Source organism: Diadema setosum, chromosome 15 (assembly GCF_964275005.1).
Source record: "Diadema setosum chromosome 15, eeDiaSeto1, whole genome shotgun sequence".
Lineage (NCBI taxonomy): Eukaryota > Metazoa > Echinodermata > Echinoidea > Diadematoida > Diadematidae > Diadema > Diadema setosum.
Window position 1 is genome coordinate 15,176,201 of NC_092699.1, and position 23,304 is coordinate 15,199,504.

A 23,304-nucleotide genomic window follows, 5' to 3' on the forward strand; every position below is an offset into this window, starting at 1 on the left:
GGGAGAACCGCCGGGGTGTTGATCAGCTCATTAGGCGGGTATTAGCGTGCGGCCACCGAGGCCGGAAGTTGTTTAAGGCGTCGATGACGCGAAGACTGAACCCAAGGGTCACGCCTCAATTTCTGCCCGAAATTTGCTTTTGAGCCCCCGGATAGAAAGTGTCGTGGAAGTTAACTCCCCCTTTTTTTGCAATCAGTCAGCAAAATAGGATGAGGGGAAACAGATATCTGTATGGATGCCACACGGTGTTCCCCTTTTTGGTCTTTTCTTGGCTGACTGAAATATTTTACAACTAGAATGGACTGAGTAAAAGAATTATTAGAATGTTTCCACTATCACAAGCTGATCTGATTCACTCGAAACTTTTAATCGGTCCACGTTGGCTTTTACATAAGTGCAAACTTGATCTAAAAGTGTCAAGATTGCTGAGATATTAGATTTCATCATGTAACTATGAACCCTGAGGAATACCATGTTAGGGAAACCCAATCAGTTATTCTCAATGGAGACAAGATTCGAAACTATAGTATTGAACGAATATGAAACATGTTATTAGGCACAAACCGCGCGGTTTTAAATGCTCGAACCCCACGAGAAATGAAAGATGTGAATTATGGAGTTTCGATAAACGCTCTGCGAAAATGAATAGTTTTCGGTAGTTCTTTAATTCGTGTTTACACGGAACTGGTCGGTAAGAATTGTAATTGACATGTTTGGATCTTGAAAATTGGAGAGCTATGCCCACACCCCATGACAATAATATGTTTAAGCTGATATATTTTAGCTGACCATGAAACTGGCATAGGGAGAGTTGCGCTAGTATTCTGATTGAGCCATCTTCATTAAATCAACCCATCGATTACTGGTTCAGGATCCACCATCTAACAAATCAATGGCAGGTTGTACGGGGAGTCATCATACCTCGCACGCAACGGCTTTTTGATAACCACAGCCTATTCCGAAATTAGCGTTATGTATTTCTTATAGTGATTTGACTCAGTGATATTCTAGGAATTTAGACGTGAATTATAGTCACGCGTATCAATGCAACTTTTTGTCGAAATTTCAGGCGAAGTGACTTTTCAACTTTTGGTAATTTTACTGTGTTCACTGCATAGCCCATGTCCTTCAAAATGCTTTCCTAAGAAAAGGAGGTTACGAAGTTACAAAATGGACCTCGCTTTCAGGACGAGCACAGACATTCACAAGTCTAGGAACTGGGATACGATAAGACATCTCTTCCATGGGCTTCAAAGGTGCCTATGGTTACAATTATCGTTTACAAAGGCCCTCTTTTGATCTTCAATGGAAGCGTGCGTCCGTACCCGCAGAGGGCATTGTGTGTTCTTCGTATTTATGCGTTTTGGACGAATGGATTTGTGTTCATTTACGATTCTCGCGCCATAATGGTTTGGCTTTACAAGTGCCGTCCTAGATTTTTGTGTTGCGACAAAAGTGGACTGTCTCTTGTCATGTTTGCGCAGGCTTTATAAGAGGGTTTTAAACTGTCTGCCTCACTTCTTTTGATGGCTGTGTGGGGCTCATCATTCGGACGGTTTGTAATCCACGGAGCTCTTGATTGGGCACATTTTCGGGGTATAAGAAGCGACAGGCGCTATAGCTCGATCACCTTCCGAAGAATCTTGACGAGAGTTTGGACCCAAGATTATGGAATTTACACCAAATCTACACATTCCAGTTCTACCTCGAAGGTAGAATGATCTGATGACATGAGATGGTCAGTTTATGGATGGTCAGTCGGAGGATGCCTGACCGTTGGAGAGTGACTGACCGTCGGAGCACGATCCTCATAAACGCGATCTTTCTTTATGAGCAAATTCAATTACGGACATTATACATACGTGACGATGGCGAAACGATACCTGAAAATCTCGAGGTCCCATCGGAAATAATCTATAAAATAATTCCTCTCGCCTCTGAATTCCCATTGATGATTAGCACTTTAAAAAGACACCTTAAGGTTGCCACATGTTGCGTCATAACAGAAATAGAAAGAGAGAGAGAGGAGACGTGTGAAAAAAAGAAGGGATAATACGCGGCAATAGCTAGCTTGACATATGGCAATATACTTTACTGAGAGGTATAAGTAACGTGAGCAATTGGAATGCGCAATTTCACACCATAGACCGAACACAAATTGATAATTAAAAAATATTACTAAAAGCTAACTAAAACATAGAGTAGACAGATAAATAGAACTGGAGGAATTCTATCAAATTGGATAGGAATATATGAAAAGTGTTGAGGCTTTGAAAGCCTGGCATGTTTTCACAAAATGCTCATCGACAATTCAGCAGCTGCAACCCTATCACCGCCCCCCCCCCCCCCCCAAGAAAAAGACATCCTCATTGCTTGGTGCCAGCACAGCCAAAAATATGATGAACCGGATACAAGTTTGTGTTTGTTTCTGTCAAAACGACTAAGGCGAAAAGCTAACTTGTGATGCTGTGACGTCATTGCCTCATATAATCTGAATAAGTGGTTGTTGTAGATCTTTAAGTTCTATAACCTTACTGTCTTATTCTAGGTCCGATTTTATACAATATTTTCCTTTTTTTTTTAACTTGCTCTCTTTTTTATCATTAAAGTCAACTGTATTCCCTAATGTCGAAGTGGACAATAACCTCCTTCATCCCAGCATCATCACTTTACTCTGTCTTTAGCATGTTTGTGCTGTTGCGACATAAATGCACTCAACATTAAGCTTTGGAACAATTATTCATCTCACGTTTTAATTGCATGTCTCTTTATTTCTCACCCCGAGATATTTTGCTTTTATTTCAGTAATAGCTGACTGCATAAAAAAAAAAATCCATCGAGTTTAAAATCTGTCATATTATAAGGAAACTTTTTTAAAGGAATATCATACAAGTATTCCGTTCTGAAAGCTTGTGAAAGTAAAGTAACCCTAGACAACACAAATAGGGAGACTTACCACGCCCATTATGATACCAGACTGACCTAATTACATATTTTGTTCAGAGATAGAATTTCACTAACCGGGGTATGGATGTATGTACATCTGCAAAAGTCGCTTGGTATCGAACCCATTTAAGACAAATCACAAGCGGCGAGACTGCTCCCTTTCATTTATTGGTGTGAGAAAATATCACGAAGATTGACATAAATGATGGTCATTAGAATTCCTGCAATCTCACGTTACTCGATTCGGCCGACTTAGCCGCGAACGGAAGTCAGTCACCACTCCCAAAGAATAGACAATAATTGTCACTGTGACACGTTTCAGACGTCGTATATATGAAATATAAATGATTCAGCTATGTCACTCTCTGAACAAATAGACAGATTACATCGCCGCTCACCGTCCGAGATAGATCCAAGATAGTTCCGGTCGCTCCCTCATTCTTCCGTCACTAACGGACCGTTCATTTTTCTTCGTGGACAATAAAGGAACTAATTCAACTTTGTCAGTGAACAGGATCTGTGATTCAATCTTCGTTTGCCAGACGACTGCAAGGTGTGTTCAGTGCGTCATCAGTCATCGATGAGAATGAGAAAGCACGTTTTTTTCAAGCATAAAGTGCTTAGGTTGTGTTCGATTTAATACTCTCAAGCTTCCTTGATATGTGAGAATTCTGTCCTAATAGATTTTTTTTTTTTGCCAGCCTGATTCTGCCATAATGACTCACATGAGTTACGTCTTAAAATATAAAGAATGACAAAGAGTCAATTGAAGGGGGAAAAGGCGACATGAAAAGTCACGTAGTCACCCGATCCAAGAAGATAATATAGTGATTTATGGTACCCATGTAATATCTTCATGCAACTGTTCATTTTTTTTTCCTTTTCTTGTCCATGCTACATTCGCCATAGTTTGACCATTGCTGGTCTGACAGATAAGCTCATTTATAAAATAGCAATCGCACTCGCCAGAATATGAAGTGAAGTGAAATACGTTATGCCTTTTGAGTTCCATTTGAGTTCCGAGTTCCATTCAACCAGACAAAGAAAGGAGGAACAGTGTCAACAGAGCGTGAAGTAATCATCATAAACTTTATTAACAGTCAAACCTGAAATTCTTACCGCTTAGATCGTCAAATATGGTTAGTCAACTTTGTATTTTCTGCCTTAAATTTCTCAGTGCGTTTAAGATCACTTTGAATACCTAAAAGGAAAAGGGGACATGGTATTATAAAGACAACTTATAATATTGACTGTAACTATTCGTGAGGTGTTAAAAAATGGGCGCCACTTAATAACAAAACTTTAATTGTCCTTAACATTATATTGGAAAAATAAACATGTGGCATGCGATTTCATACACTGTGCCTGTGGTCATTGAATATAGTGACGTCATGGCCTTTCACTCTTATCACAGGAGAACAGTGTGACAAAAGGTCAAACATGCACTTATGACACAGTACACTCGCGCGCGTCCACACGCACAAGCACACGCACAGCATCATGTACGCAATCAAAGTGTAGTCGTTCACACACTGTCGTTCACACACAGAGATGTCCCCAGTTCGACACGACTTTCGAAAAGAAGCGGCTGTTTGTTCAAGTGGTTACTCCACTGAAAGTTTCCATCTATGCCTACGCAAATTGACACAAAGAGAACACTCAGAGAGAAGATGAATGGACGAGAATCGAAGAGTGTGTCAATCAAGGTAAAGGATACTGGACTTCACGTAATGCCATTGTGACTGGCGCAGGAACTGAAAAGTCTTTGGAAGTTCGTCTCTATCAAGTGTAACTGACTCGACAAACGAGTTCTCGGATATTTGCGCACGTCATATGCAGAAAGTTGGCGCAGAAAGATGCGAATACCATTGAAGGACAAATATTCAAAATATGTTTCATTTAATGGTGTCATCTCTCTATCTATAGTTGTGACGTTTAACCTCCCGTCAAGGATTTATCAATACACTCACCTGTTATGTGGAGGCAGATATTTTTCAAAGGAATTATATTATGAAGTATTCACACCGTAGATTTCTGTCTTTGCACTTTATATTGGAGACTTTTCCCTTCGTTTTAAAGTGAATAACATAAACGTGTAGGCCTATTTCACGTGCTATACATATAATGTGTGTTTGCATGTATGGAAGCATGGGTCATGTATAAGTAGGTCCCGTATAGTGGGATGTATGCATGTGTGTGTGTGTGTGTGTGTGTGTGTGTGTGTGTGTGTGTGTGTGTGCATGCGCGCGCGCGTTTCAAATGTGTATGAATTTCTGAATCATTATGTATGAGAAACGTGACGTGATGAATCCCTTGTCTGTGTCTTCAATCTTTAATCTGATGACTGGAATTGGATGTCACAAGTCATGGGGCTTGAAGGTTTGTACGGTATCTCCAATTCAAGTCTTCCGTCGAGACAAATAAAGATGATACGTGTGTACAAAGAAAATAGCGAATGCAGTTTTAGGTTACGTAAAACATAAAACATAAAACATGTAAGCGAAAACTGTTATTTGTTTGCACAAGGAGTAACTCACACTTGCCATATAGTCATAAAACAAATAAGGCACAAAAATCTCGACGTGCTATACACGTATTGTTTTGTGTGTGTGTAAGCGAGTTCGTTGCCATGACAGCTTCCGGGAAGGGGGAGGGTTTGGTTTGTGGCGTCTTCTCACGATGCTTTACTGCTCTTAGGTAGTAGGGTGGCGCCACACACACACACACACTTGTATAGCTTTTTGTTTTTACGAGCCCGCCACTATAGTTAGATTACTAACACACAATCCCCACTCACAACCATAGAACAAACACGCCCATTGGCTGTGCGAGGTCATGAATAAGAGAGAATGGCCAATGGGATATTCTATGTCTACAGCAGAGCTGTTTGAATATGTTATTCACAATATCTCAGACAGAAATTTGCACTGGTGATATTACACTCCTGGCATCGCTCTGGAGTTGCGATAATTTCACAACGAGCTCCTCACTCAGTATCCGATGTCCAATAAGGCACCCACGTCAAAATTGTGAGAACAAAGACTCCTACGTAGATGGACATCATTTTTAGAAGGCATACAGGATGTGTATCACCCACCCATGCACACACACACACACACACACACACACAGACGTGTGTTGTCATCCATTCTGTTGTCTACGAATATATCCAGAATTAAGACCACCAGCTATGAGGCGCCTTGCCACTAAACCACCTTCTTCAGTCAAGACTCTTGAAGATGTCACTTACGTTGTAACAATAGCCTGTTTGGATCTAATCATCCATCGTAAGGTATAATAGCATCCCTTCATAAAAGCTTTACCATACCACTTTTCTAAAAATTTCCTCAGTAGATGACATCGTGAACTTGGAAAAGGTAAAGCATAGAAGTCAGAAATCAAATCATCATTCTGTTTGCCTTGTAACCAAGAACTGAAATATTCGTGGACGTTGCCATTATCTTCGGTGATCTCTGTGAATTTGCAGACATTGCCTGAATGGCGTTTGGACACTGTGAGTGAGTGTCGATTGGCGCAGACAACCCCATAACGTTGTACAAACTGTCCAAAGTCCCTGGCACGGGAGGGGTTAAACTATCACGATCATGATTATAGCCACATTGTTGTTGTTGTGAGTGATTCATATTATGGTGTCTCCCTCGGCCAGTCTCCACTCGCATGTCACCATTGTGATCAATATATGAATGTTTCTATTATTCTGCTTCCAACGCACATGGGTGGAAAGATGGGTAATGCTTGTTATTTCAAAGGTTAATAATCCAAAAATGAAATAAGGTTCGTCTTTCCGAAACATTCCCTGGACCTAGAAGTTTGCTAAGATTAATTTGTGGGGTTAATCCGAACGTTCGTTATTCCGAACGTTCGTAATTCCGAAAATGAAATAAGGCTCGTTAATCCCAAGGTTCGTCAATCCAATGATTCTTAATCTGAAGAGAAGTACGGAAGGAACCTTATTTCATTTTGGGATCACCGATCTTTCGGAATAGCGAACCTTTGGAATGATGAATTGTAACCAGAAAGATTACGTCGAGCCAAGGAGGTATCGCACACTACTTGGTCAAGCAATGAAGACTGGCAGGGCGCATTCATGTGTAGGCCCTACTGTTTATAGAGGTTTTCGATATTAAGATTGCGGTTTGCAGGTTACGGAAACGCTATGAAATTGCGGGGGAAAAAAAAGTAAAGTTCTTTTACAAATAATGTGGACCATGGATTCGAATCTCATTCGTTGCGTACATCAGCGGACAATATGTTGCACCAACTATGTCTTCTTTACCAGTGTGTACAAACGGTGTTATGACATAGAACCGGTAATGTGAGGCCATTCAGTAAGGGACAGGTCCACATTGGGAATCATTAGTATGACTTTTCTCGGTATAGTTACACTGAACAGAGTAAGTGTTACGATTACGAAGTGTTACGATTACCGCAATCGTTTGCATCTGTCAGGGTCACGTGATCACTGTCTCCTCTATTTAACACAACAATAAGTTCGTAATCTTCACACATAGGTGGCAAAAGTCTGGTGTGATCAGAAAAGAAAAATAAGAATAATTGTCGATGGATATTGCATCATCCACGAAAAGCAGGAAGTCAGTTTGGATCTTCTTTCCTTCTATCTTAACTTAGATCTTGCGAAGTACATGGTGATTACGATGGGTTTACTGTCATGATACTGTTTCGCCTTAAAACATCTTTATCGACCCCAACTCATCAACGAGGGCTTCAGATAAGGAGGCACACAGTGCAGTTCGTGTATACCTTGTCTAAGCGCGGCGGCGTCACCTGGAAAACACTCAGGGCCCATAGTGTAGGGCGGCATTGTGCCTTTTTGTTTGATAACACCGTGTTTTCTGTTGGGACAGCACTAGAAAATGACCATCACAAATATGCACAATGTCCTCTTGCATGATAAACCCGTTAATGCTGGTGTTGGTCCGCTAATCCCTGTGTCAACCGCGAGGACTGCTACGCAAACCCGAGGCCCGACCTCGTGGCAGCGGTTCGGGGCGGAGCGGGGCCGGTCGGAATTGCAACCACCTCGTACACTAAACGTAGGCCTACCCATCACAGACACTTCTCAAAACTCTGAAAGAAGAATCTAGAAGTTGGCTTTCAGGCATGCGTCGCAATAATTACGGAATTCTAGAAGAGATTAATACCCGCAATGGAGACTTTAAGCGAATGTGCAAGCATAATGGAGACCCCTAAAATAATGAAAAGACAGGAACAGATAACACAAAGTTAGGACATGTATATTTTATAGAAGTATCGTGAATTTCGTAAACAATTTAGTATAGAAATCAGTGTTTGACCTCTTAGAAAGAGGAAGGGTTTGGGAAATGCAGCAGTGTTGGTATGGAGAAGATCTATACAGTCACAATTTAGACCTTTTTTTTTCTCTCTCTCTCGATAAAGCAATACTTCAGATTTTCCATGTTTTGTATGTTGATTTATTTGTCTATTCAGGAACTAGTTAGATTGATTTTGCTCGAAATTGACCATTCATTATCCTCTTTGCTTCCACATAACCGGCATCGGTTGTATTGCTTGCGGCGCCTGCTATTGCTCAATAAATCTTCTTTTCTCTGATATGAATTACCCTTCTCCCGATTCCTTCTTTAACATATCACGAATATCGAACATAATCTAGTTGACAGTGCTGATATTGACTGACTTATTCAACTTTGCAAAGTCTGAGATCTTCACAATTCGTCACTCTCTGTGATTGAATAATACTCTCTGGAAATGAAGCAATGTTTGTAATGAGAATTAGGACAGCATGAACATGACCAAAGGGGAAAAAAGAGGGAAAAAATGAGTGAGATCCAGCGATTCTTTTACGAATTACAATATCGAGAAGGTGACGCATCCTTTAACCGCCTGAAACTCATCGATCAAACGTTTACTGAGCAAAACGGTACTGAACAAGGAAACGCATTGTGCGCTTTCCAACATAAAAAGGGCCCGAAGAAACATTATCCCTCGCTACAATGAGAGCGTCGTTCCGATTTTGTTTCAATTGATTCGCATCCGCGATAGCGCCATGATGCACATCTGCGCACGCACGTTCGCTGCATGAGCTGTCACTGGCCTATGGACTACCCGGGTAATTTCCCGTGACCGCTTCCACAGACAATGTGTCTCTGGAATAATGTCAACTCTATACATGTTACACTTGCGACTTTTAGGGAACAGTCAGACCAACATCCACAAACACGTCTATAAGGGCTTCCCCAATCTGTCTTTCGTTCCCGTTGCCTGCCCGCCAAACGAAAACTTTGTAGTCATCTGAGACCGAAATACGACTGGCCTGTGGGGTGAAAGTCCATATTATTATTACTATTATCAAGGCTAGTCTCGTTTGGACTGAATTCCACACAGGCAAGTTCATCTCGATTCGACGAACTCGACATGAGACAAAGTGCAATATCGATTGAAGAAAAAGCTGCCGGAAAGACATTTACCTTGATGTCGTATCGCATAATCGTGAGATGGTCTTAAATTGCGTCTGTGTCTGGATGCGTGTTTAAGGGTACACTTTGACTGCGTCGACAGAATGAAAGTATAACTCACTCTATATACAGATTCGACAAGTTTGGAAAAAAAATACAGTTTGCAACTTCTCTCTCTCTCTCTCTCTCTCTCTCTCCCTCTCTTCAACCCTGTACGCATTTCATGAAATAATTAAACTCAGAGTCAGAAAAAATTCAAAGATTGAATTTTGAAGAAGATGAAGGAGAAGATTTAACATAAGAATGGTTGCTTGATAGATCAAAAATATATTCATCAGTGTTATCTCATTAAACGAATTGATGATTTTGAAAGTGAATGTTGCGTCTTCTTCCAAGAAAATTCGAGTCTGTGATGCCTATACCGCCTTTTATAAGTATATGTTATCGTTTATTGTTTTGAGTTGAATCGTTTAAAATCTATGCAAGCAGTGGATGTTGGTGTATAATGCATGGTGAAGATAGCAACACCATTGAGGTGAGGAACCACCTCCCTGATATGGGTCAGTGACCACTCTGGAATGCAGTTGAGAACGCAGCTTATTTTTATTGACCGTGGCCCACCCGTTAACCAACGCCATTAAAGCGATTTGTTTGATGCGTGATCATCGTTAAATTCATTTTACAGCATCCGGCTGAGCAACGTATACAGATGACTGGATTGCTCGTGAAATGCGCGGATTGATAGGACGGGGGTGCATGTTAGTGGTACTCCCGCTTGATTCATGATGAGATAAGGCCCAACAATCGTTAGGGGTTTATGCGTTTAAAACGCGAACCACCAAACCACCTGTGGAATTCCGCGTTATGGGTCAAGGGCGTGTCCGCTCTGCGCGGTAGTCATAGCAACGTCCAGGTGGCTTGATGGCCTTTAGCTACATAAGATGTGAAGCTATTCAGCTGTTTTATAACCTTACGATATTGCTGGCCGAGAAACGAGTTCTTTGTAAGTCCGTCGTAAAACTAGCTCATATCTGGAAACCGCTGGTATAGTACAATCATTTTCCCTGTTCATTTGCAATGACGTGTCAGCGAAAAACGAATTGGTTTTCTTACAACTCTGTGAATTCTGAACAATATTTCAGAAGAAGGACATATTACTCATTTTCAAACATTCTTTTAATGAAACGTATACCAAACGACGCAAACTCAACATTTGTGAACCTTTGAAATACGTCACAGCGTTAAAATAGAAGAGCATATATCTTTTCTATTGCCTTTTTGTACTTTAAGTCATTGCAGCCCCTAAGACGAGTGAATCTCCTGTATTAGGTTTACGGTAAATTGTCCCAATGAACGGGATGTTCCAATAAATCTTTTGCATGCGCTGTCATGTTAGATTGTAGTTAGTCACTCACAGTGTGTTGCGAGGAGGATTTTTTGTGTAAACAATTAAACTTAGGATCCTTGAACGTGACTGCACGTACTCTCTCAATTCTTTTTGTGTGAACATTGTACACACTTTGTATATTATAACTGTGATGGTGGGCCCCACAATCTACAGTATAAGATTCGCTTTTTAGTGAGTCTTCCTATCTCAATCCTCATATGTATGTATCACAAAAATGCATATTGCTGCAATTCCTACCAAAAGAATATAATGTACCACCCTTTTTATCGATTACTTATTTTGATATACACAGGATGTAGACTCTTGTGTCTACCTTATATATATATATATATATATATATATATATATATATATATATATATATACGTGTAACTGTCCTTCTGGTCATGAAATAAGCATTGTTTAAATATTTCGCTAGACTGTACCATGCAAAAAAAAGAGAAAAAATATATTGAAAAGACACCGTGACTGCCTGTCATTGTCACAGCAACTTTATAATTTCGTGAAGATTTATCATCCGAGGTTACAGTGGAACTATTTCTGTTGGCCTTGAGCACCTTATAGAGCTATCTGAAGCATAATTATGTGAGTTGAATCATTGAATGCATCATCTCCGGAGAACATTTCAACTCTCCTCCTTGTGGTAAAGGCCATGACAAGCACATCTTTGTTCCTCAATGCAGACCTCTCATTCGTCTTTGCTCATGTCACATCAGAGCCCACTCCCTCTCTTAAATCTCTCCATCTCTCTGCCTCTCTCTTTCTCTGTTTCACTGTCCTTCTGTCCCCCCCCCCCCTTCACCTTTCTTTCGTCATCGTCACTTGTCGGTGTCCTAGTTTCATCTTCGTCACTTGTCGGACTCCCAGTCTCATCTTGGTCACTTGTCAGTGTCCCAGTCTCATCTTCGTTACTTGTCATTGGCCTAAACTCTTCTTCGTCGCTTGTCGGTGTCCCAGTCTCATCTTCGTCAAGTGTCGGCCTCCCAGTCTCATCTTTGTCACTTGTCCAGTGTCCTTAGTCTCATCGTCGTCACTCGTCAGTGTCCTAGTCTCATCTTCGTCACTTGCCGGTGTCCCAGTCTCATTTTTGTCACTTGTCAGGGTCCTAGTCTCATCTTCGTCACTCGTCGGTGTCCCAGTCTCATCTTCGTCACTTGTCAGTGTCCTATCTCATCTTTGTCACTTATCGGTGTCCCAGTCTCATCTTTGTCACTTGCCAGTGTCCCAGTCTCATCTTCTTTACTCGTCAGTGTCCTAGTCTCATCTTCGCCACGTGTCGGTGTCCTAGTCTCTTCTTCGTCACTTGTCAGTGTCCTAGTCTCATCTGCGTCACTTGCCAGTGTCCCAGTCTCATCTTCGTCACTTATAGGTGTCCTAGTCTCATCTTCGTCACTTGTCAGTGTCCTAGTCTCATCTTCGTCATTCGTCAGTGTCCTAGTCTCATCTTCGTCACTTGCCAGTCTCCCAGTCTCATCTTCGTCACTTGTCAGTGTCCTGTAGTCTCATCTTACGCCACTTTTCAAAGTCTATCTGTTGAAAGTCTATAAAGGAGAACACCACCGCTATACTAAGAATTTTATTGCAAAACAAACTGACTCTCTAGCTTTGTCAGTCTGATATATTGCTCTGAAAGATTAAACGTTTTCTAGAACAACAAGTGAGGTATCGTATGAACGTTTCTATTTTGATATGTAATGATGCTCTTACTTTGAAATGTTTAAGAATGACGCTTATATAAACCCGAATCTGACCCTTTATATCTATATTGTTTATCAAAATCTTCATATAGGAGTACATTATATCATGTTATCCATGTACATGTAATAACAAATGTCTGACCTTCCCGTTCAATATGGATAAGCCTCTTATACGGCTCTCACACTTTTTCCTCTTAATTGCTCATCTCCGCTGTTATTCTTTTCATCCTAACGAAGAGATCGTATCGATGTAATCGATCAACGTGGATTTTGCTTTGCCTTTTTTTTTTCTCTCTGTCGAGGAATGGGCGTTTTAAAGATAAAGAGCCTATACTCAAATTTATATAATGTAATTTATAAATAACTTCTTCCATAGCCATGTCATATGACGGGGTCTTGAAAAAGGGGTCAGATCGTGACTTTGGTGTTTCCTGTTTGGCAGAGCAGACAGCAACCTCCCGGGCTCATTCCAAAAGCTATATTGCTTCATTTCGACGCAATCAATATCAATTTGAGAGGCCTCCAATGTCATTTTTAAGTAATACCTCCATCCAAGCGATCACAGTAATTTTCAAGAATATTAAAGAATCCTCAGGCTGAGAAATTGACATTCCAATAACCATTTGGCCAACTCTCCAAGTTAAGTTGGGGATTAAACGGCGACGTAAATCAGACGGAATCTTGAGTGTACGCAGAATTTTAGGCTTAGTCTGTTATTATGTTGCGACGGTGGAGAGAAAGTTTGTTGACCCAGTCAAGCCGAAGAGACCGCGGAGGGATATAATCCCGTGTCAATGATCTTTGCCTCAGAGTCACTGAACGCCTCAGCATTTTGATATCACCTATTAATTTATTTCATATTTTAGTGTCGTATACTGTAAAAGTGGATATTTTCGCGCGACTAATTTTTCGCGCTAGGCCGGGTCAGAAGAGTTTCGTGTGTTTTTAATTCCGCGGAATCAAGACATCACGCACAGGAACGTATGGCAAGCAAAAATATTCGCGTGTTTTTATTTTCGCGCTAGTTTCTGGTTGCGCGAAATGCGCGAAAATTTCAACACCGCGAAAATTTCCACTTTTACAGTAACCAGAATTGTAAGTGCAGTAGTTCACGTACCTTACAATGTAGAATATTGCAAATAACAGAAATTATTTACAGACGTTCTCTTAGCGCATGAACCACTTCTTCATTTTTGTTAATGATTCGTACCTTTAATTCATCGGAAATAAATAAGTAAATCAATCAGAAAAGTATCATGCTGCTACCGTTGATATTGAGTAGTGCTTAAAACATAATCGCATGAAACTGAATGAACGAAGCCATTTTCTCGACTGCTTTTTTATGACGTCATACAAAGATTGAGCACTCGTCATATTGCTTTGGAAAGGCCGGTAGAGATTTGGAACATTGGTTCAACCTTGAGTTCTAATAAGGGATCGTTTGCTGAAGACGTTAAGTGATCACGATAATTCTGATCCTGTAAACAGGATCCCAAATGCAATTACATTGTTTTCAAGTGCCGCCAAATTGGCAATTTTCGCGAAATTCAAGGAGACATGGAGGGTTACAAAAATCAAAATAACTCCCCGACTCTCCAGTGTTCAAAGTATCATATGCTACACAGCTATACCTTGGTCATATAGTTGTGTTTACGACTTGCCGTTAAAGTTGACAAATTTGACGACAAGACACCATGGCAAATAAAATGTTTCTGGGTAGTACTCACGTCAAATCCTCAACTTTAAAGCGCAAATCTAGTTTTCAATTTTTTCTCGGTTTTGACAGGAATGCAGAAGTGGTTTCACATTTTGTCAAATATATCTTCCAGGTACCAATGAGAGTTTGCCCTGAGCAAGTTGCTCGGAAATTCCAAGTTATCATCTTGGAATTGAGTTTCACCAGACTTTGCATTCATCAAAGTGATGTTAGACGACATTTGATTTCAGCAAATTTAGAAAACAATGGGTTTTCTGTTCAATTCTCCGAGCAAGCCTATCAATACCCCCACTTGAGTTTTCATTGTCTTTTTTTCTACGTTATTTTTATTACATTCTACATTTCTAACGTTATTCTACGATAAATACTTTTACTACTACGATAAAAAATCTTTTTTAATCAAGGGAGAAGGAGGGGAAAATTATAATGAGAGTATAAAACTAACTTCCATGTGTAAAGGCAATGGTTTATGAGGTTCGCGACGCGAGAACGTTCTGGAAAACGAAATGAATGGGAGTATAGTTCTCACAACGAAAAGCTTTTTACAATACAAAAGGGCTGATCACGGCGAATAAAGTCTGGACGAAAACGAGATATTGGCTCCAGAGCGCCAAAGTTTCCCGTCTCGCTACATTTGAAAAACCAACATCACCCTTAGCAAGTTTACTTGACTCACTTTACCCTCTTTGGACTCCAATTTCACGTCCAACAGGAAGAAAAAAAATAATGATAGGAGAACAAGATCATTTTGTTATGTCGAAATTCCCTCTCCGATCCCATTATGTGAATGTCAAAGAACTCTAAAAGTGTAAAGTTTACAGACCGAAAGTTTAGGAAGACGGGGACTGGGGGGGGGGGGGGGGGGGGTGAATGGATGAGAGAATGTGCCATGAAAGGGGAAAAACTGTCTATAATGACTTCTTCGCTGTGGCTTTTTGTTAGATTCCTTTGTGTGACTTGGCCGAGATCTGTTGTGGAGTAAATCGAGGGGTAAAAATGAGCCGTCTTGGTGGCGTCTTGACTAAATACGAGAAATAACAAACTGAAACCGAGAGAGGGGATGGGAGGGGAGGGGCGGGATATGGAGAGAAAGGGGGAGGATGGGTGAGGGGGTTTGATACTATGATGTATTTGTACCGTTAGAAACGCAAAGTAACAAAAAAATTGTGTCGTTTGAATCTTAACTTTTATTATCATAACAAATACTTTTGTCAGGATTTCATGCTAGTAGCCCTACCCCCCCCCCCTCCCATTCAGTGTTCTTTGGGTCTTTTTTATGATGCTGGCGTCTTCAAAATTTCCCCTTTCTTCTTAAACGATGAATCATAGAAGAAAAGTTACTTAAGATAGAACTTTTACGCCCCTGAATTTCTGATCTCTCTTTTTTTAGGGTGTTCAGTTTTCCCTGGAGTGTTTAACCTTAAACTGTTGCAGTTTGTATATTGTCAGAGAAAGAAATGAAGAAACAGAAAAAGAGAAAGAGAGAGAGATGGGGGGGGGGGGGACAAGGGACATAAAAGAGAGGGACCAGCCATAAAGTTTACCAATGAATAAGCGCCAGGAATTTTGCCCTTTCATTGAGGAAAAGTGTCGCCCTTTTTGTTCCGAAAAATCCACAGAGGTAGGAGTGAGCCGTGTAATCCGCAATTGGGTCTGTTGGTTTTTCGTCTTTCCCGGGAGATTTGCTTCCACCTCGGTCGTCGGATCGGGGAGAGCACTCGCGATCCCACAAAACCTTTAGACCTAGAGCAAGCGCCAATAATGCCAGTGATAGCAACATTGCATACGAATAAAGTATTCTTCTTCTTCTTCTTCTTCTTCTTCTTCTTCTTCTTCTTCTTCTTCTCCTCCTCCTCCTCCTCCTTCTCAGGCTCCTCCTCTTCCTTCGTAGTCATCTTCTTACCATCTTCTTGTCATCACCTTCTTCTTTCCCCATCTTCCAGTTTCGTGTTTTCTTTACTGTTGTCTTTTTTTTTTGCTTTTTAATCATTTTGCTTTTCTTCTTCCTGTTTCAGCAACTTCTTTATCGTTTTTTCCTCACTTTTTTCCATCTTATTACGTTTATTTCTTTTCTTGTCCCCAAGAGGCAATATTCTTCTGCAATACAAATGCACCATCACCCTTATATTTCAATAGTATTTGCTTCTTATCTACCTGCATTGTTGCAATTACTTCTCCCTGTGATCGCCCCCCTCCTCGTTCTCCTCCCCTCCGTTTGTTTTTATTCTTTGTTCTTCAGCTTCTTTCTCCACTTGCCGCATAGCATTCATGTGCAAAATGTTCGTATTCGTTAATGGCAAAGTCTGAAATATGGGTAGAAATTAAGAGAGCATTTGACTCATTCGACAGAAAAGATGAAACGTTTCATTATCAAAACAAATTGGTCTATTTGCTTTAGATTAGTTGGATTTTTAACTGCGGCCGGAGGTTTTGTACATGTTGCCACTTGCTATTAAATATGTATTTCCAGAGGACGCATAACGATAGGATGTCTTTTCAGATAATAACTTTTGTGTGTGTGTGTGTGTGTGTGTGTGTGTGTGTGTGTGTGTGTGTGTGATACGACAGTGATGAGACTCAAGAATCTAACAAAAGGACTACCCAATTTAAGGTGCAGTATCCCATCATTGAAAACAAAATATGCACAACAAGGTATAGATGAAAGGTTCTGAACCGGAATTCCGTGAGGTCAACCCTGCTCAACGCGTTTGTATTGGAAGGGAACGTTCATCGCCAAAGTGGTTGAGCAGTTAAGTTGTCGGCGGTGGCTTCCAAACTCCCCGATCAACATTTGAGTGAAAGGTTAGGGAAGATGAAAAACCCTATCAGAGTTCAAGCCCGTATAGTCAACTAATAGTTTATTGACTTGGCACAGCGTGTGACATTATAACTTACTTGAGATGACAACTGGATCAGCAGATACCATACCATTGACAACTTGTACAATATGCCAACGACATTTTGAAAAGTGGTCCCAAGGTGAGTAAGCTGTGTATGAGGCAAACCAAGAAAAAAAATATTTAATCTTTGTTTTGAAATATAAGCGAACAATTTTTTGTGGGCAAAGCAAAAGCTTTGAAAACTGTCAATTTTTTGCTTGAAGAACGTGCGAGAAACTAGTTTCCATCGCTGTGAATTGATGTTGTCGATAATAGAACGAAGTCCCCTAAGATCGCTAGATCCACGCGTTAGTCCCAAACGTATACCAGTGATGTTTGTTTGGTTAGACCAAATTCTCGGTCTTGTCGGAGACCCAATTTTAGCCGTTTTTATCACTCTTTATCGCGAGACATCCCATTCCCTTTATCAATCTGTTCAAATATGTAATCTTTGGTTCTTTTCGACATCTTTTTTAATCAACGGCAATTTGTTTGATCTCGATCGCGCTCCAATTATATATATTTCGGTCATTGTTGGTATTCGTAGAATCGGTGGCTTCCACCTCAAAGGAGGTTAGTTGGTTTGCAAATGGGATTAGAAAGGTGATAAAGTGCTATGTGGTTAAATGTGTTCGATTCTGACACCTTTTTTATTGGACTAAAAGCCTTCCCATGAAGTGGATTTTAACGCAGAGGCTGAGAACAAAAAGGCGAGTAAAGAAACGCACTTCAAAGCGGGTTAGTTCATTGTTTATTGAGTTAGCTTTGATTCTTTCCCCATTCATCCTTTTCATCTTCTTTCCCTCTTTCAAGAAACTTTTTAGTCTCTTGTGACCCCTTTTTAATGCTTCTTTGAAGTTCTGTCTACTCCACTCTTTTCACTTTCTTTCTTTCTATAGCAGAGAAGAGAGAAAATCTTGTTAGGGACAGTAAATCTCGCATGGTTCATTGATAGTAAGATTTAAATCGAGTGTGAAATTATTAAGGATGTATGAATGCTGACGGAAGCATATATTTTATTCGTTTTGTTTTCATGCAACAATACAAACGTTTAAAAGCTGGGGGAACCGTTCAGGCTGCACAATTCCACCCCTCTTCACAATTTTGTGTAGTTATTCTGAACACTAAGCATGATATCATACTTAAAACACAATTCTCACTCTGGCTGCGTCAAAAGATCATCTCGAAATCATGAAAACCATGCACATTCAAAAGAGGAGGGCTGTTGGACAATGTCCAAATTTTTATCCTGACTCCACTTTTGTTCCTCTAGACTGAAGATGAGGAGATACCACATTCCACCTCCCCCCCCCCCAAAAAAAAAAAAAAAATCATCAACAGCAAGTTCTTCATAGTTTTATTTCCCGTCGATCGAGAAAAGTTTGGTTACATATCTCTGACTAGAATTTTATACGTGGAAGATCATCAGTTTTGTGGTCCCCAAATTGGACTAGACTCGGAATTTGTCAAGACTGACAAATTAGGTGATCCGATTTTTTTTTTTTTTTTAAATCAATGATTCGAGTTTTCACCTAAGATTAGGGACATTGGTCGTGTGATGTTTGGATTCTCATTCTGAAAAGGGAGTCAGACCTGCCATCTTGGGTACCGAATTCCGTATACACTATCAAAGATGCAGAATGAAGTATATTTGACCTTTGACCCCACTTTGCACCCCAAGATGGTATCTGAGCAAAAAGTGGTTATTTTGTGAAATGATTCTTGTAACATGGTCTTTGCGTGTGCAACATATGGGAAAGATAAGACATGTATTCACCAAGATACAGGATGAAACATTTATGACCTTTGACCCTAATTTACATAACCAAGATGGTGTCTGATCAAGTAGTTGTTATTTTATGAAATAATGTACGTAACATTAACTAAACATGTGCAAAATATGGGGTTGATAGGGGCTATTTTTCTTGAGTTATTGCAAAGAAAATTGGAAAAAGAAAGAAATATGAAAATACATCGAAGATAATCTTTAATTTCAACCACTTTTTTGGACGTGATCCCGACATTATATAAAAAACAATGGGGACACGTACGATAGCGCAAAGTCTCAGCTACAACATATTAAAATCTGGGAGAAATTCACCGAAGGGTAAGTGAGCTAGTGCTCGATAAAGACAATCATGTCAATTTTCACATCTAGCAAAATTCCCTCCCATAGAGATAACACGTCATAACGAAGATAAAGAAAGAAGTACATAATATTATGACCTTTGACCCCGATCTGCACAGACAAGATGGCATCTGAGGAAAAAGTGGTTATTTTGTGAAATGATCCTTGTAACACGGTCTTTACGTGTGCAAAATATGGGGAAGATAGAACATGTATTCACCAAGATACAGGATGAAACATTTATGACCTTTGACCCTAATTTACATACCCAAGATGGCGTCTGATGAAGTAGTTGTTATTTTATGAAATAATGTACGTGACATGAACTAAACATGTGCAAAATATGGTGGTGATAGAGTATGTTTTTCTTGAGTTATTGCAAAGAAAGTTGGAAAAAGAAAGAAATATGAAAATATATCGAAGATAGGCTTTGATTTCAACCAAGTTTTTTGACGTGATCCCGATACTGTATGACAAAATGAAGGGCATATTACAATAGCCCAAAGTCTCAGCTACAACATATTAAAATCTTAGAGAAATTCACCGAAGCATAGGTGAGCTAGTGCTCGAAAAAGAAAGTCATGTCAATTTTCATTTCCAGAAAAACTGCACTCCCATTAAGATAACACGTAAACTGGTCAAATTTGACAAGATTATTTTCAATCCAATATTACGAGATGATGCCGTCATCTAATCAAAATGTTGTTATTATATTAATGAAAGAGCATTTAGTAAGCTGCAACATACTGAAATCTGGGTGAAAATTGGCCAAGGATAAGTGAGATACGCTCGAGTGAACTTGTAATTTGATGACGTCATTTTGAAAATTTGCTCTTTTTATTTTATTAAGAAATTTGATATCTTTTAATCATTTTTCCAGCATCGCCAACCCATGAAATGACATGTACAACTCATCAGCTTTCAGAATATGTAAAGAAAATTGGGGGTCACCGTCCATCCTGACGAGTAAAATCGGATTTAAAATTGGCGGTTTTTTGGCATTGTTGCACTGTATATCGCCATTGACGCGCGCGCGGAATTTCAACTTTGACGGGCCCGTATGACGTCATATTGAATCGGATTGACTTGAAACTTGGTAGACATATTCCCTGACATTTCAGGCAGGCGATAAGTGTGAAAAAACGGGAAATTTCTATTGCATATGAGCTGTGCGTGCGTATATGCGCGCGCGCGTACGCGTCCGTAAAATTTTGTCAATTTTTCAAAAAATGCTCTAAATGGTCTGAAACGTGTGCAAAAAAAATTTGAGCTCGATCTGAGCATACAAATATTTCAACGCGCGCGTACGCGCGCGTTTTAAAATAAATATGAATTCTGAGAATATGAGTAGAATCCGCATGACTTAAAATATATGTGACGTAAATTTCATTGAAGAATTCTATTCTATTAATGAGATATGCATGAAAATGTGTTTTCATATAATGACGTCATAGTGACGTCACGGTCGACTGATCACTATGATTTTACTTGCGCTGTCGTCTTTGGGACACGATACATATATGGTATAAGTTTGAAATTGATAGGAAGAGGACTTTCTGAGCTAATCGATGCACAACTTTTGGGGAGAAAGAAGAAGAAAAAGAAGAAGAAGAAAGAATCCGTACAAAAACAGAAGGTGATCCGAGAGGATACTCGGATCACCTAAAAAAACGGACTTTACGTTGGATGCTGAAAGGCTCCGGATACTGATCCACCTTGCGGTATATAACATGTGTGGTTTTCGACCCCATGTCGGGAGGTGAACGGCAAAACCAATATGTCGTCGGGCTGAGTAAAGTTTGCGGATTAGGGTCGCTTGGAAAAAAAAAAGTTCGCGAAGCGCGAGTAGGTGTGAAGAGACACATTCACGCACGCACACGCACACACACACACCACACACACACACACACACACACACACACCCACACCCACATCACACCACCATCACCACCACCACCACACACACGCACACGCACACCGGTTATTTGGCATGTGCAGAATATACCGTTTTAATCTCATGGTTTGGTTGTTGCTGGAGAAAATGCTTTGGTGTAAACAAAACAACAAAGGAAAAGGAGAAGAAAAAAAGGAAAATAGTTCAACTCGCGAAGGAAAATCTGACAAGAAATTCAGTATTTCACAGTGATTCAAAATGAAGTTTTAATCGCATAAGAGAGAAAAAAAAATGTATAGAGTCCATTATATCCGAGGTCATTAGTTCCATGTTTTTCTTTATCATTGTTACCTTTACTAATTAGGTAATTAGGAGATTATACAACCCCTTAAAAAAAACACACACACAAACACAAACAAACAAACACAAGAAATCAATACTGCACTGATACCCATATACTCCATCAAAACTACGAATATTCAGTGCATTTTCGACAGAAGTATGACTTGCTCGTAGTCGACCTTACATCTGGTCCGATTTGCACAATTTTAAAGCTTCTTAAGTTTTGGCGCCATTTTTTTGATATCATTCTCATCCTTGTCATCATCTCCTATTCTTGCTCCCCTTGATAGACGGGTCCGGAGGACAGTCCAAGACGGGTGGATCCCGAGGGCAGCTGGTTGTCGTTCGTCCGTCATTCATCTCGATCGGGGGGCTCGTCGACCTCCTCGTCGTCTTCGTCGAAAAAGAAATGCGATAAAAAGAAGAAGAATTCGAGAAGATTGGTGAGTTTGGAGGATGGGCTAATTGGGTGGGTGATCACATGGTTGATTTTAGCATGGATTGTCGTCATGCGAAGTTTCATGTGATTCCTTTATTCGCTTTTGCTTATAATGCAATCGATTTTTGTAGAAACTCCGGACCACCTTCGTAATAAAATATAGTGTATTCTTGTTCTTCTTAAGAACATTAACAACGGCGAAATAAAATGAATTCATTATTGATAAGAGGATATTACCAATAATATTATAATATCTATGTTAATGTTGTTCTGGTTTACATCACCCACCTCCACCACCCCCCCCCCAACACAGAGAGAGAGAGAGAGAGAGAGAGAGAGAGAGAGAGAGAGACACACACACACACACCATCATTACGTAAAGGAAAACATCATTACGTAAAGGAAAACATGTACAATCCGTTACAACTACACTTTTTTTTTAATTTCATAAACTTGTCGAATATTGCAACGTAATGTTGAAATACAGCAGAGCGAAATGAATTGTCACTGTATTCAGCACAATTATCACTACCTTTACCCATGGTGTGTTTCCCCTATAGTAATCAGTTCAACCTCAGTTCCATACATGAATGACTGTGAACAAGATATTGCGGTGATTTGAACCTCAACCCACCGTGTGAAGATGATTGATTTCTGCGCGATTTTGTAGCCCAATTACCGTCGATCCTGTAGCTATTGTTCGATCCCACGATGCCTTGATGCGGTGGTTTTATCGCACCATTTTTTGGCTGATTCTAAAAGCTGGACGCGCTATAACCAGATGCTATCATGGGTAGTAAATGGAGCGAGACGTGCGTACGATATTACCGGCATACAGATTTTCATGCAGAAAACAGAGATTATTTCATGGTTGGTTAGCTAAATATGGAACGCGCACAAAGCCGCCGATTATTCAAATCATTCGAGCTGACGCGTTTGCCTTGAAAAGAATCAATACCATGGAACGCGATATAGAAGCGATGAATGGAGGCGACTTATACCGGAAATATATTTTGAGATAGCAACGGTACATGAAACATGAAAGTTTGATTCTACAGCATATGCAGGTTGGCTTATAAATAGAGTGAAAACAAATTGGTGATTGAAAGCTCCATCATATTCGGACACGAGAAATTACAGATAAGGAATTGATGAATTCTTTAATATTCACTAAATACGCGCAAATTGACAAAAGGATGTCATCACCTCACATCTTTCGATTGGTTTGTTCGCAAAACAACAACAACAACACCAACAACAACGAAATGACTTTGTGTGTCAAATTACAGATAAGGAATTGATGAATTCTTTAATATTCACTAAATACGCGCAAATTGACAGAAGGATGTCATCACCTCACATCTTTCGATTGGTTTGT

General features: G+C 40.0%; 1 protein-coding gene across 1 annotated transcript in view; it reads left to right on the forward strand.

The window, feature by feature from the left end:
* Nucleotides 1-23,304, forward strand: part of LOC140238556 (adipolin-like) — a 68,881-nt gene that overhangs the window by 29,671 nt on the left and 15,906 nt on the right. The window contains exon 2 of the mRNA XM_072318458.1: nucleotides 21,778-21,930. Coding sequence (XP_072174559.1) covers nucleotides 21,778-21,930 — 153 coding nt within the window. The remainder of the gene's footprint in view (nucleotides 1-21,777; nucleotides 21,931-23,304) is intronic.